General features: G+C 46.4%; 2 protein-coding genes across 2 annotated transcripts; both read left to right on the top strand.

Annotated features, from left to right (window-relative positions):
- Positions 1-110: 110 nt before the first annotated feature.
- On the top strand, positions 111-7,306 carry prss16 (serine protease 16). Its single transcript, XM_056440967.1, has 9 exons — positions 111-370; positions 861-1,042; positions 1,878-2,110; positions 2,187-2,322; positions 2,982-3,096; positions 4,986-5,187; positions 5,899-5,989; positions 6,321-6,523; positions 7,007-7,306. Exons 1-9 carry the CDS (start codon positions 146-148, stop codon positions 7,114-7,116), a joined length of 1,497 nt encoding a protein of 498 aa, XP_056296942.1. The 5' UTR covers positions 111-145; the 3' UTR covers positions 7,117-7,306.
- Positions 7,307-8,835: 1,529 nt separating this feature from the next.
- Positions 8,836-16,864, top strand: serpine2 (serpin peptidase inhibitor, clade E (nexin, plasminogen activator inhibitor type 1), member 2). The gene is made up of 9 exons (XM_056441839.1): positions 8,836-9,056; positions 9,847-10,126; positions 10,204-10,431; positions 10,513-10,710; positions 15,207-15,405; positions 15,477-15,574; positions 15,928-16,014; positions 16,085-16,168; positions 16,292-16,864. Exons 2-9 carry the CDS (start codon positions 9,862-9,864, stop codon positions 16,327-16,329), a joined length of 1,197 nt encoding a protein of 398 aa, XP_056297814.1. The 5' UTR covers positions 8,836-9,056; positions 9,847-9,861; the 3' UTR covers positions 16,330-16,864.
- Positions 16,865-17,257: the final 393 nt, after the last annotated feature.

Below are 17,257 nucleotides of genomic sequence, written 5' to 3' on the forward strand. Positions count from 1 at the left end.
ATCCTGACAGTGAAACGAGGTGAAAAGCATGTATTCCCACGTTTTGCGAGCCATTTGAACGCAGCAGAACAGTTGATCACATGACCACGTGGAGTTAAATCAGCTGACTGTGTCCTCGTTTCTGTGTTGCTCCACTCCCAACGACATGGCTGTTCACCGGTGTGGGTCGCTCCTCCGTAACGCGGCTCTGCTGCTGGTGCTCTCCGCGGTGGTCGGCGGTCAGGGCCGGTTCAAGGGCTTCAGGAGCTACGGGAGCTCCGGGAGCTTCAATGGAGGGCGGGACACCGGAGAGGGGACGGGGTCGGAGGAGCAGTGGTTCACCCAGAGACTCGACCACTTCAACGGCGCAGACAGCAAAGAGTGGAAGCAGGTACGACCAGGGAAGTTACAAGGGCTGAACATATATTACAAATACATTAAAATACAATAATAAGGTATATTCTTGTTTCGTTGGTCCTTGCTTCCTCTTGGGCTTATTTTAGGATAAAGTGTTGCACATGTAGTCAGCTGACTGATCCTATTGCACAGGTGTGTCAATGTGCACCTGTCATAGTGTTTTTATTAAAACAATTGTAAAAAGAATATATATATATATGTTTGTTGTTCCACATGTGTAATCTTTATTTATTTAAAACGAGGTGAAATTACCTCAATTATTAATGTTGCTTTTCTTTTGGTTTTGATGGTGAATAAATTGTCTTAAATTTAAATAATAAATCTCAACTGACAAACCAAAACCACAAGGGTTTGGCACGTTGACACCCAGATAAATAAACACCACAATAAAGATGCAAACATGACCCCTGATGTGATGTCACAGTGTTTCTCTGAATCTCTCTCTCTCTCTCTCTCTCCTCCAGAGGTACTTTGTGAACGAAGCGTTCTCCCGGCCGGGCGGCCCGGTGTTCCTGATGATCGGGGGGGAGGGCCCGGCCAACCCGGCCTGGATGCACAACGGCACGTGGCTCGCCTACGCCCAGAAGCTCGGGGCCCTTTGCTTGATGCTGGAACATCGCTTCTACGGAAAGAGTCACCCCACAGCGTGCGTTTGACCTGTTGTTGTTGTTTATTTTTACTCTCGACCTCGGGCAGAGGGTGTGTTTACGCCTGATTTTTTTGATCTGTTAATTCTAATACACGTTTTAGACTCGAGACACAAATCGGTTCCACTGCTCCTGCTTCAGTTTTAAAAATTGTCCAAATAACACAAAAAACCTTTTGAGTTATTCCATCCATCCATCCATTATCAATACCGCTTATCCTCATTAGGGTCGCGGGGGCGCTGGAGCCGATCCCAGCTGACATAGGGCGAAGGCAGGGGACACCCTGGACAGGCCGCCAGTCCATCGAGGGCACATATAGAGACATACAACCATTCACTCTCACATTCACACCTATGGGCAATTTAGAGATCAATTAACCTGACGGCATGTCTTTTGAGTTATTTTTTGTTTTAAAATATTAAGTATCACTGGTTTACGTCTGTTTCCGGGTCATGCAGCATAACGATGCAGCCAAGTGGTCCTGAGTCTTTCACAACAACAAACATATGGCTTAAAACTTTCTTGTATAAAATAAATATATTTAGTTGTAGACAATCTGAAAGGGACTAAAACAAAAGTAAAATCAGGGTTCGTACGGTGATGGATTTTTAAATATAAAAAAAAAAAATTCTATTCAACCTGCTGCACCCAAAGGAGTTTTCAGTTTGGTGTCTGTTGTGCATCCGTCTCACCACCAGGTGGCAGCACCGCATTCAAATTGAAGCCTTCTCCTACTCCTTCTCATCTCCTCCATCTCTTCTCTCCTCCATCCTCCTCTCCTCCTCCTGTCCTCCATCCTCTCCTCCACCCTCTCCTCTCTCCTCTCCTCCTCAGTGACCTCAGCTTGGGCAGCCTGCGTTTCCTGAGCAGTCGCCAGGCGCTGGCCGACCTCGCTCACTTCCTCTCCGTGACGACGGAGCGCCGCGGGCTGGCCGGCAGGAAGTGGGTGGCGTTCGGCGGCTCGTACCCTGGCTCCCTCGCCGCCTGGTTCCGGCTCAAGTATCCGCACCTGGTCCACGCCGCCGTGGCAACCAGCGCACCCGTCCAGGCCACCGTCAACTTCCCAGGTATCGAAGGGACCCCTCATACACACACACACACACACACACGCTGGGTTTTAAGTGCCCCTCCCCTCTCGTCCAGAGTACCTGGAGGTCGTGTGGCGTTCGCTGGCCTCCGAGGACGTGCAGTGCCCCGTCGTGGTGCAGGTGGCTTCCAAGGCCCTCGTAGAGCGCCTGAAGGACCCCAAGACCTACGACAACGTCTCCAAAGACTTCAAGTACGAACACCTTCTGCATCCAGTCATTTACACAACTACTTTAATTATTGTCACTAGGGTCATGTTCATGGGCGTCCTCCTTTTTTATTTTGGGAGGATTTGAACTGAAAGGAAAACATCTGGCAACTTTTTCTTTAAAAAATATTTGCGTGTCCAACCGGGCGTTGATGGTGACGACGCAATGCATCCTGGGACATGTAGTCCACCGGCAACACGGCTTCAAGAGCAGTGGAACTAAATATAGTATATTTTTTTACTCTTACTTTATATTTTATTTTTTCAGGCGCCACGTCTCCGTTCTTTGAAGTCGTTGTTTTCGTGCTCGTGGTTGTCGAGGACGACCGCGCCACCTGACGACCGACCTCACGGTCGCCGTGACGATCGCGAGGTACATCTTTATTTAGTATTTTGGGCTTTTCAAGGACACTTCCAAAGCGCAATGCATCATGGGAATAAATGCCAGTTGCGTGACCTTTTTTTTTTTTTATCAAAGGAAGAATCTGTCTTCTAAAAAAAATATTTAAAGCACGACTCGACTTGAGCACGTTCGATTATGTTTAAGAGACGATAACTCAACCGCCATGTGCTTCGGGCTAACTTCCCCTCTCTCTCGTCTCCTTCCTCACTCCCTTGCATCCTCTCCTCTCTCTCTCCTCCAGCCTGTGTTCCAAACTGCAGATCAAGACGGAGATGGATTCGGCCTTCTTCCTGGAAATGCTCGCCGGCAACTTCATGGACACGGTGCAGTACAACGAAGACAACCGGGGGTTTGAGGTGAGGGGGGGGGGGTGGGGGGGGCAGGCACTGAAATCAGTGTTTCATACCCGAATGCAGGGCTCTCAAGTGTTTCGGTCTTAAGTCACACACTCCCGCCACACATCGTATTTCTCACGCTGAAAAAAACTCTCGGCTCTTTAATGTTGCTGATGGAAATGTCACGGTTGCCTGTCTTCAAAACTTGAGAGCCCTGCGAATGAGTCCAAAAGAGTTACTCACCCCATCATGAGATGTTAGACTCTTTAATGCCTCTTCAACTCCTGGACATTGTTTCCATTAGCTGCTCATGAATGTGATGACAGTCGGCGGTTAGCATAGCTTAGCATCACGACAGGAAGCTGTGGTCCAGTTGTTTCCGCCTGCTTTTTAATGCCCTTTCCCCCAAATCTTTTATTTTTAATTCTCGATACATTTTTATCCGTTGAGGAATCGATCTCTACGATCCTTTGATGTAATATCTACGTACTGACGTGGAAAAAGAAAATGCAAAAGTTGGAGGTTAAAAGTAGCTGAAGGAGAAAATAAACTTTAAAGTGTTGAATGAACAGCTGTTTTGCGTTACCTGGAATTCTTTCGAGGAGAACGTTGTTTTTATCGCTTGCGCCTTTCACAACGTACGAAGAATTCCAAAATAGAGAAAAATAGGAATTAACTCCAGTGAATCGAAGTACAACTTCAACAACACTCGTATCAGACTAGGTAAAAGCATCGGGCGTAAAAGCATCGTTTTTTCAAACTAAGATGTTTCTCCTTTCAGGAGATATTATATTCTGAATATTTAAAACTGTATCATAATTCACATTTAAAGAAATACTAACATTTATAATACCCAGATGTAGAGCAGCTCTTAAAGTCCCCCCCCCCCCCCCCCCTGCCTCAAGAAGACGTGAGTCCGGTTTCCAATAAGCCGACGTGTCTGTGAGGAACAAAAGGCTCTGTGGTCTCCCTGGTTTCCTGCCCCCCCCCTCCCCCCAGAGCCTGAGGTGAAACCCAATCAGAAGAGGCCTCACAGTGGAGGGGTTATCAATGGGAGGCTTTTATAAAACACGGGAGGCCACAGCTCGTGGAACAAGTTCCTCTTTTCACATGGGGGGAGAGGGGGAGAGGGGGGGGGAGAGACTGAGAAATAGAAGGAGGGAGAGAGAGAGACTCAGGGACCAGGATGCATTCAGAGTCATCGGGAGACTGCCAACTCGGTCCAATACTACATTGACTTTCATGCACATTTATGCACCTGGAATTGCATTGTGGGTCCACACACACACACACACACACACATGGTATGCACTTTCTCGGACAGGGTGCACAAATAATTTTTTATATAAATAAGTAAATCAAATAAATACAGGGTGAACAAAATAAATAAAGTCTCCATCCAAGTTCAGATATTCATTTTTAATTTTGTCGGCATCTTGGTCCCGAGATTCAATTACAACCCCCCCCCCCCCTCTCTCTCTCTCTCTCTCTTTCTCGACCTCTGTTTCTCTCTTTTTCTCACCCTCTCTTTTTTGCCCTCTCTCTTTCTCGCCCTGTTCCCCTCACTCTCGGATTGTCGACCTTTCTCGCCCTCTCTCTCTCTCTCTCTCTCTCTCTCTCTCTCCCCCTCTCTGCACCCCCCAACATCAAACCCCCAACACCAGCGGTTTCAGTTGCCCTCTCTCCTCTTTTCTTTTTTTTCACTGGGGCCAAATAATGAGCCGGGAGGATGTCACAAGTTCATGTCCCCTGTCACAATAAAAGCCTTTGGAAATACTTTCACCCACACTAAAAGAAAGAGGGGGGGGAAAAGACCTTTCATCAAGAGATGATCTGAATATATATTTTTAATAAATTGACTTTATTATTGTTGTCTTCTCCCTCTCCTTTTCCATCCTCCTCCTCTCCAGGGCGCGCGTGGCACCAACATCACCATCAAGCTGCTGTGCGGCGTGATGGCCGACGCCTCCCTCGGCGACCCGTACGCCCGCTACGCCGCCGTGGCTCGCCTCATGATGGACGCCTTCTCCATCAGCTGCCTGAACGCCAGCTACCAGAGCTACCTGGCAGACATGACTGATGCATCATGGGACGGGCCGGCCGCCGGGGGAGGTGGGTACTTACTGGGAAGCGTCTGTGTGCTTCTGTGTGTGTGTCTATCTGTGTGCTTCTCTGTGTGTGTGTGTGTGTCTGTCTATATGTGTGTGTGTGGGCAGACGTGGTTATTTTAGCCTCTATTTTAGAACATCTCCAGCTATTTTTGACGTTCTTTGTATTTTTTGGGAACTTTTTGTGTTTTTGATGAATCACAAAGACGGTGTGTGTGATGTCACATTGAAGTTTTATAATAATAATCCGGGCGCTCTGGGCTGCAGCAGGAGGCAGAAAGAACAGACGGGTCATGCGGCGGTCGGGATGCGGTGTCATGACGGAGCAGAACCCTCTTCAGGGTGGTGTTGAGACTTTTTTTTTTTTTGGGATCCCAAAAATATATACTAGGCAATTTCTGGGTTTAAATGGCGCCGTGGAACAATTTAATTACATCACGTAACTCCTGTGAATAAACAGAAGGAGGAGAAAAAAAGTCATGAAACGAGGTTACATTTTCCAAAATGTTATTTTTTCTTCTTGAGGTTAAATTTAAAGTCAGAACATTACACAGAAGTTCTGACCCGGCTTTATGCGGTTTAATAAATGTTCTATATTCCATGCTGTGCCTCAGCTCCATGAGGCGGTGGGGGGTATTTACTGGAGCGGTGTAGTCTTCACCTTTTTGGTTGTGTGCAAACCACCTGATCCCTTGTTGTTGTTGTGCATTGCCAGGGCGACAGTGGGTCTACCAGACCTGCACCGAGTTCGGCTTCTACCAGAGCACCGACTCGCCCAACCAGCCGTTCACCGGCTTCCCCCTGGAGTGAGTCGGAACCAACGTGGGGAGGGGCTGTTTGTCTGCTCTACTTGTTCTTCTTCTCCTTGTTCTGCTTCTTCCTCTCATGCTTATTATCCTCCTTCTTTCTCTCATCGTTCTTCTTTCTCTCATCCCCCTTCTTCCTCTCATTATCCTTCTCCTTCTTCCTCTCATCCTTCTTCTTCCCCTCATCCTTCTCATTTTTCCTCATCATTCTTCTTATCATCCTTCTTCTTCATCCTCTCCTTCTCATTTTTCCTCATCATTCTTCTTCTTCTCATCCTTCTTCTTCCTCTCCTTCTCCTTCTTCCCCTCATCCTTCCCCTTCTTGTTCCAGGTACCACGTGAAGCAGTGCTCTGACATCTTTAACATCAGTGTTGACGAGCTGGTGTCGGCCGTGTCTCAGACCAACGAGTTCTACGGCGGCTTCTCTCTCGTGTCCTCGAGGATCGTCCTGCCCAACGGCTCCGTGGACCCGTGGCACGCGCTGGGCGTCACGTGGGACCTCACGCCGGAGCTGCCCGCCGTGTTTATCAAGGGTGGCTGGTCCTTCTACTTTTATCTATATATATGTTCCTTTTTTTATTCCCAATAAGCGTCTACTGATCAAAATGTATCCTGCTTTATTTTTAAATTGCACATTTGAAAGACTTCGATGTGTTTTAAAGAGAACTCAAGTTCCTCTTTAATGAGCCTTTTGAGAAAACCTTTTTTAATTGGTTTTAAAATAATTTTTTAAGACTGGATTTCCCTTTTTGCGATGGATTCACATTGCTGAAGCCAAGCACTAAAACAATGGCTCACTTGTTCAATTCTAACTTTATTAGGTGGATAATTGTTCTCTGAAAATCTCAGTTTGACTGCTTTTATTTATATTTATATATAATAAAAATTAATAGATGTATATGTATTATATATATAAATTATAACAATAAATATTTATATATATATATATACTAAAAATAAATAGATCTATATGTATTATATATATATATATTCTTTTCTTTTTTCCGCCGATCCAGGAACTGCCCATTGTGCCAACATGTACCCGGCCAGCAGTGAAGATCTCCCCCAGCTGGCTCTGGCCCGCGATCACATCTTCTTGCTTCTCCAGAGGTGGCTGAAGCAGTGACGGACAGCCGGCCGGCCAATCGAAACTTGATTCTTACTTTTGTCCCGATCATTGACATCCGAATGAGACCTCCGACTTTTGCCACTTTGTTGCATTAAAACAAAAAAAATGTACACAAGCCTTGGATCTATTGTATTTCAAATGAATGAAACAAGTTTGATCGATCAATAAATATATTTTTTTGAAATTACTTAAGGGGCTTTTTTCCATTCTTTCAACTTAATTTTGAGTCTACGCGAGTGCAGAGTAGAGAGAGAACTCAGTTTAGGTTGAACATTAACCGACTGTTTTAACCATTTAATACAGGAAATACTTGGTCACACTCGCTTCTCATTTCGCAAGATGTGTTCTGTACTGGAGAAAAGAAATACACTTGTGCAATTATGTTATCTTTAAAATGTTGGCTTTTGGATATTATATGCAATGACTGGCTTTTGTTGCACACTCGTGACACACATCGTGTCCATGTTGAGAAATGAAAGTTCATCAGCATCATGACATAACACGTTTCCCTTTTTCACCTTATTGTTGATGCCGTATTGCAATGTTTTTGTCTTTAAATTAGAGGAATCTAGTTTAGAAACATAGAACTTGACCTTTCTATGACCTGATTGCTATAGACAACCGTGTTTTTGTTTAGTACCTCCAGGAACAGACGGTGATCCCCACTCTGCTTATTGTCACGGTCAGGCCCAACGCTGTCTCTCAGCTGTATATGCAAGATCCCCGATACACACACACACCTGCAAACTCTCTAGACCAGAAGCCCTGCCATGGATGTGTCAGTCGAAGGCTGTGTCGTAAAAAAACAATCCATTAAATCAGAGTTCAGCCCACACAATGCACACGTGTAATGTATATTATTATCACGGTGGAGGCCCACTATCCAGTCTTTGTGGAGGCAAATGTTTACGCTGGGATTGACTCATAATTGCCCAGAGACACTCATTTAATCCCCTGTAATACAAATCCCTGTGCACCTCCTCGTAATCCTCTCTGGCTGCAGCAGGGATGTAATTAAGCTTCAGCCTCTTTCCAGGTGTGTGTGTGACTGTGTGTGTGTGTGCGCGCGTCGCCACCTAACAGTATCGCCTCACCAGGCAGATAAGCAGCAGCTGGGCTTTTAGTTGTGGGGAAGTTAGGTAATTTAATAAAATGTAATCAGATTGAACTCCCCTAAAAGACACTAACTTGTTATTTTGTTAATATATGTCCTGTTCTGTAAATAGAAGCAACATTTTTAAAGCAAAAACAATGTGGATGTTTTTTAATTATATGTTGTGTTGGCACGTGAACGCATCATGGTGCATCTGAGGCCCTCAGTGATTTTCCATTGAATGTGGCTAAACATAACTTAGACGACCTCTCACATGTCGCTTCTAAACATTCCCCGTCACTGTTACTTCCTGTTGTAAACAAGGCACAAGTTGTCAGCATCAAGTTGCGCAACACGTACCGGAAGTAGATTTACGAACCTAAAATCAAAAAATGGATGTGTCTGTTTCTTATGAAAATAGGAGCAAGAACTAAGCAAAGTAGAGAAACACAATATATAGAAGTGAAATTGTACGCGTTGTATTTTTAAAAAGCAAGCACAACTGTATTTGCGTGGCAACGGACAAACATGCGGTAATTTGTTTCTGCCTTTTATTTTGAAACCTCACCGGAAGCTCTTACATTTACGGTTATATCTGTTTCCGCTTGACACTTGACGGAGAACAACCGCTTCACGCTCGCTCGTTAAACGGTAGTTCGAAGGCGGAGTTCGGTCCAATAAAGTCCTCTCGGAACCAACACCGGGGTCAATTGTGCTTCTCACGTTCACCGGATTAACGAGAATTTAGTCCTTCCTTCCGTTTAACGGACGAACGTTTGGTTTTCCGCGTTTTGCGCGGCAATTGGACACCGCGAACGTTTCACCTGCGGCGCGCGAGGACAAGGTAAGTTAAGGACGTGATTAACGACCACCTCGTCGTGAAGAAGTTGCGCCAACCGTTTACAAATATCTCTATATTTGTATTATTTAAGTGTCATTTATCTAACGTTAAATAATACATCACATTCATGCGAGAAGTTGTGTATTTTAATAAATAATTTGCGTAAATATAGCGCAGAAAACCTGGTATGTCTGAGCCGCTTCCTCGCGCTCCCTACCAGGTGCACGTTAATAAGCGCGGCTTTCACAATTGCATTTTTATTTATTTATTTTATCATTTGAGTAAATGCGTCCATGTACATTTGATAGAAACACGACAGTCTCCGGGAATACAAATTTAAAAATATATACTTAATTTTTTTTTACAAATCGTAGCTGTCCTCGTCTCTTCTTCTTCGTTGGTTTAACGTCTCGAAAGTAGTTTTGGTTAGCAGTAAAAAAAAATTTAAAATAGAATGTAGACATTCCCACATAAAGCACGATTACCGGTAACATCGTGTCCAAGCAGGCAGTTCTCCTTTCATTATGTGTGTGTGGTGACGTTAGTTTCATATTTAAACATCGTGAGTAAGAGTTAGTCAGATCCTGCAGCACGATAAACATCTGTTGCTGCAAAGGGTCACGTGACTGCTGTAATTACCCAGGAAGAGTCACAACAAGGAAGACTCATTGTGGGGGGGATGAGTTCTTAATTTTGTATTTAAAATATAGATGTACATCCCAACCAGCGACCCGTCTGATGGGACTTCTGTGGTTCTTGTGATCTAATCTCATATTCTGTATTTATTTTGTAGCTGTGGTTGCTGACGATGGAGCGTCTCTCGTTGCTGTGCCTGTGTGCGCTGGCGACCCTGCGCGGCCACACGGCGGCGCTGTCCCCGGCGCCCTCCTCCTACGGCGAACGGGGCTCCGATCTCGGCATGCAGGTGTTCCAGCAGGTGGTCCGCTCCAAGCCCCTGGACAACGTGGTGCTGTCCCCCCACGGCGTGGCCTCCATCCTGGGGATGCTGCTGCCGGGAGCCCACGGGGACACGCGCAAGCAAGTCGTCAACGCCCTCCGCTACAAGAAAAACGGTGAGGGCTCGCTTTAACGTTTTTAAAAGGAAAATAAATAAATGAAATACTTGAAAGCTGTGGTGTTGTCTGCACAGGGCCGTACAGGATGCTGAAGAAGCTGCACAAGACGCTGACGGCGAAGTCCAATCAGGACGTCGTGCTGATCGCCAACGCCATGTTCAGCCAGGTCGGCTTCCCCGTGGAGGCGGCCTTCGTGTCCGCCAACAAAGCCAACTTCCAATGCGAGAGCAGGAGCCTGGACTTCCAGGACCCCCGGGGGGCGGCGGACGAGATCAACCAATGGGTCAGCAACAAGACCAAAGGTGGGACCACGTTGCGCAATATTCATATTCTCCGAGAGCCCCTTGATTGACAGTCGTAGGACTCATTTCGTTCCTCTCCAGGTCACATCCCCAGCCTGATCAAAGCGGACATGCTGGACCCGGCGCTGACCCGGCTGGTCGCCGTCAACGCCATCTACTTCAAAGGCTTGTGGAAGTCTCGCTTCCAGCCCGAGAACACCAAGATGAGGCCGTTCACCGGGGGCGACGGAGACGTGTACAAGGTGCCCATGATGTCCCAGCTGTCCGTCTTCGGCATCGGTGAGCGGCCATTTTCTTTAGTCTTTTTTTACATTTTATTTTTATCGAGTGCCGACATTTTGATGACAGTTCTGTTGTGTTGATTCAGAGTAATTTGGTAATGACAAAGACTTTAATGTTTTTAGTTTGAAGAGACCCTTTTGATGAATGAAATCAAATGACACAGCAATAATTTGATTATACATTTTGGATTTTCTCAGTCAAAAGTCAAAGTCAGTTTTATTTGTCAATTTTCCATATGTGCAAACATACAGAAGATCGAAATTGCGTTTCTCTTCTGTCCAACATAAAGTGAATTGTGCAACATATAGACAACATAGAGTGCAAAAATAGTAAATATAGACAACATAAAGTGCAAAAATAGTAAAAAACATGTAAACATATAGACAACATAAATTGTGCTAGCAGCATTCAGACATGTGAGTCTGAAAGAGGACGGAGTGGGAGGATGGGGAGAGAGTTCAGCTTCCTGACAGCCTGGTGGATGAAGCTGTTGGACAGCCTGGCGGTGTGAGCCCGGAGGCTCCGGTATCTCCTCCCAGAGGGCAGGAGGCTGAAGAGACCGTGTGAGGGGTGGCAGGGGTCACTCACAATCGAGGTCGCTTTGCGGGTGAGGCGGGTGTTGTATATGTCCTGCAGGGATGGGAGGGGGGGGAGTGAGGCACCCATGATCCTTCCAGCTGCCTTCACTATGCGCTGCAGGGCGTTCCTGCTGTGGTCTGTGCAGCTTCCGCCCCACACAGTGATGCAGTTGGTCAGGATGCTCTCCATGGTGCCGCGGTAGAAGGTGCACATGATGGATGGGGGGCTCCCTGCTTTCCTCAGTTTCCGGAGGAAGTAGAGGCGCCTCTGTGCTTTCTTTGCCAGCGATGTAGTGTTGGCTGTCCACGAGAGGTCCTCACTGATCTCCACCCCCAGGAATTTGGTGCTGCTGACCTGCTCAATGTCCGCACCGTTGATGGTCAGTGGTGGGTGATGGGTGTGGCCTTTCCGGAAGTCAACAACGATCTCTTTGGTCTTGCTGTTGTTGAGCAGGAGGTTGTTGGCTCCGCACCACGTGGTCAGAAGGTTGACCTCCCTCCTGTAGAGGGTCTCGTCATCCTTGGTGATGAGACCTATCAATGTTGTGTCGTCTGCAAACTTGACCATGTGATTGGTGCTGTAGCTGGTTTTGCAGTCGTGAGTCAGCAAGGTGAAGAGCAGAGGACTGAGCACACAGCCCTGAGGGGCCCCTGTGCTGAGTGTGATGCTGCTCGAGGTGTTGTTGCCAACACGAACTGCTTGTGGCCTCTCACTCAGGAAGTCCAGCAGCCAGTTACACAGCGAGGTGTTGAGCCCCAGCTGGTCAAGTTTGCAGATTAGTTGTTGTGGGATGATTGTGTTGAATGCTGAGCTAAAGTCTATGAACAGCATTCTTACATAGGAGTCTTTTTGTCCAGGTGGGTGAGGGCTGGGTGGAGAGCAGAGCAGATTGCATCCTCCGTGGACCGTTTGGCCCGGTATGCAAACTGGAAAGGGTCCAGAGTGGGGGGGAGAATGGATTTGATATGCGACATGACTAGTCGTTCAAAGCACTTCATGATTATGGGGGTCAGTGCCACTGGACGATAGTCGTTGAAGCAGGACGGAGTGGATTTCTTTGGCACAGGTATGATGGTGGTTACCTTGAAGCATGATGGAACAACAGCTTGTCTCAGAGAAGTATTAAAGACATCCGTGAAGACGTCCTTAAGCTCCTCTGCGCAGTCCTTCAGCACATGACCAGGGATGTTGTCTGGACCTGTTGCCTTGTGGGTGTTGATGGACGAGAGAGTCCTCTTCACGCTGGCAGCAGACAGGCACAGAACCTGATCATGGGGAGGGGGCGGAGTCTTGTGTGGACGAGTGCTGTTCTGTGCTTCAAACCGGGCAAAGAAGCTGTTGAGGTTGTTTAGCAGAGAGATGTTGCTGTCGCAGTTCTGTGGCGTGGGTTTATAGTCTGTGATGGTCTGAATGCCCGCCACAGGCTGCGTGTGTCTCTGCTGTCTTTAAAGTGCCGGATTATCTTTTTTGTGTAGAACATTTTTGCTTTCCTGATGCCGTGGGACAGGTTGGCTCTCGCTGTTTTCAGGTCCGTTTCGTCCCCAGCTCTGAAGACCCTATTTCTAGTCCTCAGCAGCCGATGGACTTCCCCTGTTAGCCACGGCTTCTGGTTAGCCCGAGTGGTGATGGTCTTTACATGGGTCACATCATCAATGCACTTGCTAATGTAAGAAGTAACAGTGTCTGTGTACTCCCCAATGTCTGTGTGGTCGTTGTATGTGGCTGCCTGTTTAAACATTCCCCAGTCTGTTGAGTCAAAGCAGTCTTGGAGAGCGCAGGAGGCCCCTTCTGGCCACCACCGTACCTGCTTCAGAACCGGTCTGGAGGCTTTCACTCTGGGTCTGTATGCTGGCATTAGCATGACGGTGATGTGGTCAGAGAGACCTATGTGGGGGGAGGCCTTGTACGCTCCTTTGTGGGTTGTGTAGACCAGATCCAAAATGTTGTCTCCTCTTGTAGGGAAATCAACATGCTGGTGTAGTTTGGGAAGGACAGTCTTAAGGTTTGCATGGTTGAAATCTCCAGCAAAGATGGTGAAGCCGTCTGGGTGAGCCGTCTGTTGTTCGCTGATGGCCTGATACAGTTCACAAAGTGCCGCATTTCTATCACTGTTGTTGGAAGTCGGGGGGATGTAAACAGCGACTAGCAGAATCGCCGTAAATTCCCTCGGCAGATAAAAAGGACGGCACCTTACGATCATAAACTCCGCCAGTGTTGAGCAGTGTTTACATATCACGGCAGCGTCCCGGCACCATGCATCCCGGATGTAAACACATACCCCGCCGCCGCGAGTTTTCCCTCCATCAGCTAGGGCTCTGTCCGCTCGGTAGCATGTTAGCTGCTCCAGTCTCACAGCAGAGTCGGGGATGTTGTCGTTTAGCCATGTTTCCGTGAAGATAAGCACACAGCAGTTCCTCACGTCTCTGTATCCAGAAGAGTTTATTTATGTAAAAGGGACCATTCATTTATAAAGAATCATTTTTATTTTTTGTTATTTTTATTTTCTGTAATTGTAGTTTTTATTTATTTGTTTTTTTATTCCTTTTATTTGTGATTTCTTTAATGATAGTTTTTATTTCGTAAGTGAAACAATAGTGTATGATATATTCAGGCACATATTAAATTTGAAAAAGAGAAGAAAAGTCAAGAAACCAGAAGAAATCGAGGTGATATAAAAAAAAATCCAACGACCTACAATAATAATAATACATCTAAAATATAAAGAAATTTTTTTACATTTAAAAAGCAGAAAGGCTGATCTATACTTGTAAAGATAAAAACTTGCAGGAAAGACAACTCTGAATTTTGGCTTTTTACAGAACAATGAGTAATTCTCGTTTTATCTTTAATATCTCCAAGTATTCCATACTTCAATAAAACTATTTTTTATTAGGAGTATTTTATGTCCTCTGACCTGTGCGTGGATTTACTTGGATTCTGGGTAAGTGGTGTTTTTATAACGAGCACAGAACGAGTGCCAGGAAATAAACTGGGATTTCCCTTGGAAACTAAATAAACATTACGTGTCCGTTCTTACAAAACATTGTTCTGCACGTCTTATCAAACGCCGCGTGTCAGGACACACCGGCCAATCAGAAGCTGCCGTTAAACTCTCTATTCTAAGTTTAAAGATTGAGATTGTTTATAACGTCTGCTTGTTTTTAATGACTCGGCTCCGGCCGCTGCTGGCCTGTGACTTCACTCGTGGGCTGGCGCTGCATTGTGAGGGAATCAAAGTTTAGACTCGCCACATTCGTAGGTTATTATTTATTCCTGTGGGAGCTGAAATCACACGAGTCACTCCTCTATATTTAGACCAGTCGTCAGGAGCGCTGGCAGATGATGAATTCGCCTACAGTGCTGGAGTCGCACAAAGACCACACTTCTTCTTTATATGGAAATGTGTCGTTAAAAACACAGTGCAGCACACTGGACGCCATGGTGAGCTGCAAGCAACAGCGTGTAGGTGGAGGGAGGGAGGGAGAGAGAGGTAGGTGTGTAGAGAGAGAGGTAGATTGGTAGGTAGAGGTATAGAGAGAGGTAGGTAGATAGAGAGGCAGGTAGAGGTAGAAAGACTGAGGTGTGGAGAGAGGGGTTTGGAGAGGTGTAGGGAGAAGTGTAGAGAGAGGCAGGTCGAGGTAGAGAGAGGTGTGGAGAGAGAGGCAGGTAGAGATGTTTGGGTTGGTTTACTCTAAATTGTCAGACGAAGAAAAATGCAGTCATACAAGTTTTTCATCAGAACATCCTGTTTAAAAAAAAAAGGCGTACGACACAAATACTATACACTACTTTGGTTTTTTTAAACACACACACACTGTGGCTCTGTACACGGCTTGACTCGAGTTTTCCTCCTCGCGGTCACCCCGACCTTTTGTGAAACGATGAACCCTTAACTCTTCCTCCTCCTCCTCCAGGATTCGCCTCCACCCCTCAGGGCCTGAAGTACAAGGTGATCGAGCTCCCGTATCACGGCAACGCCGTCAGCATGCTGATCGTCCTGCCCTCCGAGGACGGCACGCCGCTGTCCAGCCTCGTCCCGCACATCAGCACCGCCGCCGTGCAGAGCTGGACCAAGCTGATGAACATGAGGAAGGTCCGCCTGCTCATCCCCAGGTGAGACACGCACGCGCACACACACACACACACACACTCTGAACCAGTCGGTAGTGACTTTACGTCTGCAGGTTCACCGCCGATGCCGAGGTGGATCTGGAAGCCCCCCTTTCGGCGCTGGGGATAACGGACATGTTCAGAGAGGACAAGGCCGACTTCAGACACCTGAGTGAGTGAGAGCGACCCCCCCCCCCCCCCCCCCCCCTGAGTGAGAACGGCTCTAAATGGTGGCCTCTACTGCCACCGTGTGGCGTAATCTGGAATTGTTTTTATAGGATTACTAAACCTATTTCCTCATGCCTCGTCATTATTTATGAGTGGTAGTCTCGACTAATGATGCTAATTATTATGCATAGAGAAGATGCACACACACACTCACACGCACGCGGTTCAGTAAAACTCTGGATTATATGTCCCAGAGAATAAAACCTTCCAGGTAAAGAGTTCCCTGAACCATGAACTGCAGGCGTGAAGAAGCAGCTCAGGATTGCAGCCGACTTAAGTTGTTGTTGTTTTCCTCAGGCGGCGAGCCCGTCCACGTGTCCAAGGCTTTGCAGAAAGCCAAAATTGTGGTGAATGAAGACGGAACGAAGGCGGCCGCCGCCACCAGTGAGTGTTGGCGTGTGAGTTTTGGGCGATTCTGTGGATTCTGGTGTCTGACGCGTGTTTCTGTGTTCAGCCGCCATCCTGCTGGCTCGGTCCTCCCCCCCCTGGGTCACAGTGGACCGGCCCTTCCTCTTCCTCATCAGACACAACCCGACAGGTACGCTACTCTTCCTCCTTCTGGGTTGTGTGTGTGTGTGTGTGTGTGTGTGTGTGTGTGTGTGTGTGTGTGTGTGTGTGTGTGTGTGTGTCTCTAACAGACGGTGTGTTCTTTCTCTCTCAGGTACCGTCCTCTTTATGGGTCAGATCAACCGGCCTTGAGCCCAGACGTCACTGGTGTCGTCGTACGCCAGAAATGCTTCTACACTGCCACGCATGAACAAAGACACACACTCACTCACACACACACGCAACCACAGGCGCGCACACATCCTTTGCTGTAGACTTGTGGACATATGATGTTTGTTTTAAATGATGCTTTTTATGTTGCATAACACGCTTTACATACGATGTTTTTTGCGGGCTACATTTTACGGCCGTTTTAAAATTTTTTTTATATCCTCTTTTTGGGAATTTCTTAGATTTTTATTTTCTTTTTTAAAAAGACTTTGAATGTCAGTTGTGTATTTTCTCAACTCTGAAGTAGCGCGATCGGTTTATTTATCGTGCCACCGTTTGCAGTGCAGAAGTTTGTCGAGTCGCTCCAGTTTTACCTTCTAAATTACGGTGACGTCCATCCCATAATGAGCGTCCTGCATTCGGCCTCTTTGCATCGCTTCCCCTCCCCGAGGAAGTCTCCTGTTTTCATACTTGCTTCGTGTTTGATTGAATAAATACACATATTTATAACATTAAAGGGTTTGGCCTTTTTATTTTGTCATTTTAATTCCTTTGACACTTTAAAAAAATGTTCTACTGAAACCTTCATGCCAATAAAGCCACATTAAATGATTGTAAAAGTGTTGTATTATTTCTACATGTGCAGTATTTTATAAACTGCCTGTGGCGACATTCCTGTATTACAGTTTGTATTAATTGTAAACAAATAAATAAGATTTACGTGAGTTATAAATAATAATCACTCCTTGGATACATTTGAGAGCTGAGTCTTGTATGTGGTTTCTAAGTACTACTACCTGTAGCATCCATACTACCTCTTAATGTGCCCCTTTGACCTTGCTCATCAAGTAAAATAGATTATTTGACGATCTCATCTCGGCAGATAAGAGTCTTGAAGATGGTCAAATAA

The sequence above is a fragment of the Pseudoliparis swirei genome, chromosome 20 (genome assembly GCF_029220125.1).
Source record: "Pseudoliparis swirei isolate HS2019 ecotype Mariana Trench chromosome 20, NWPU_hadal_v1, whole genome shotgun sequence".
Taxonomy (NCBI): Eukaryota; Metazoa; Chordata; class Actinopteri; order Perciformes; family Liparidae; genus Pseudoliparis; species Pseudoliparis swirei.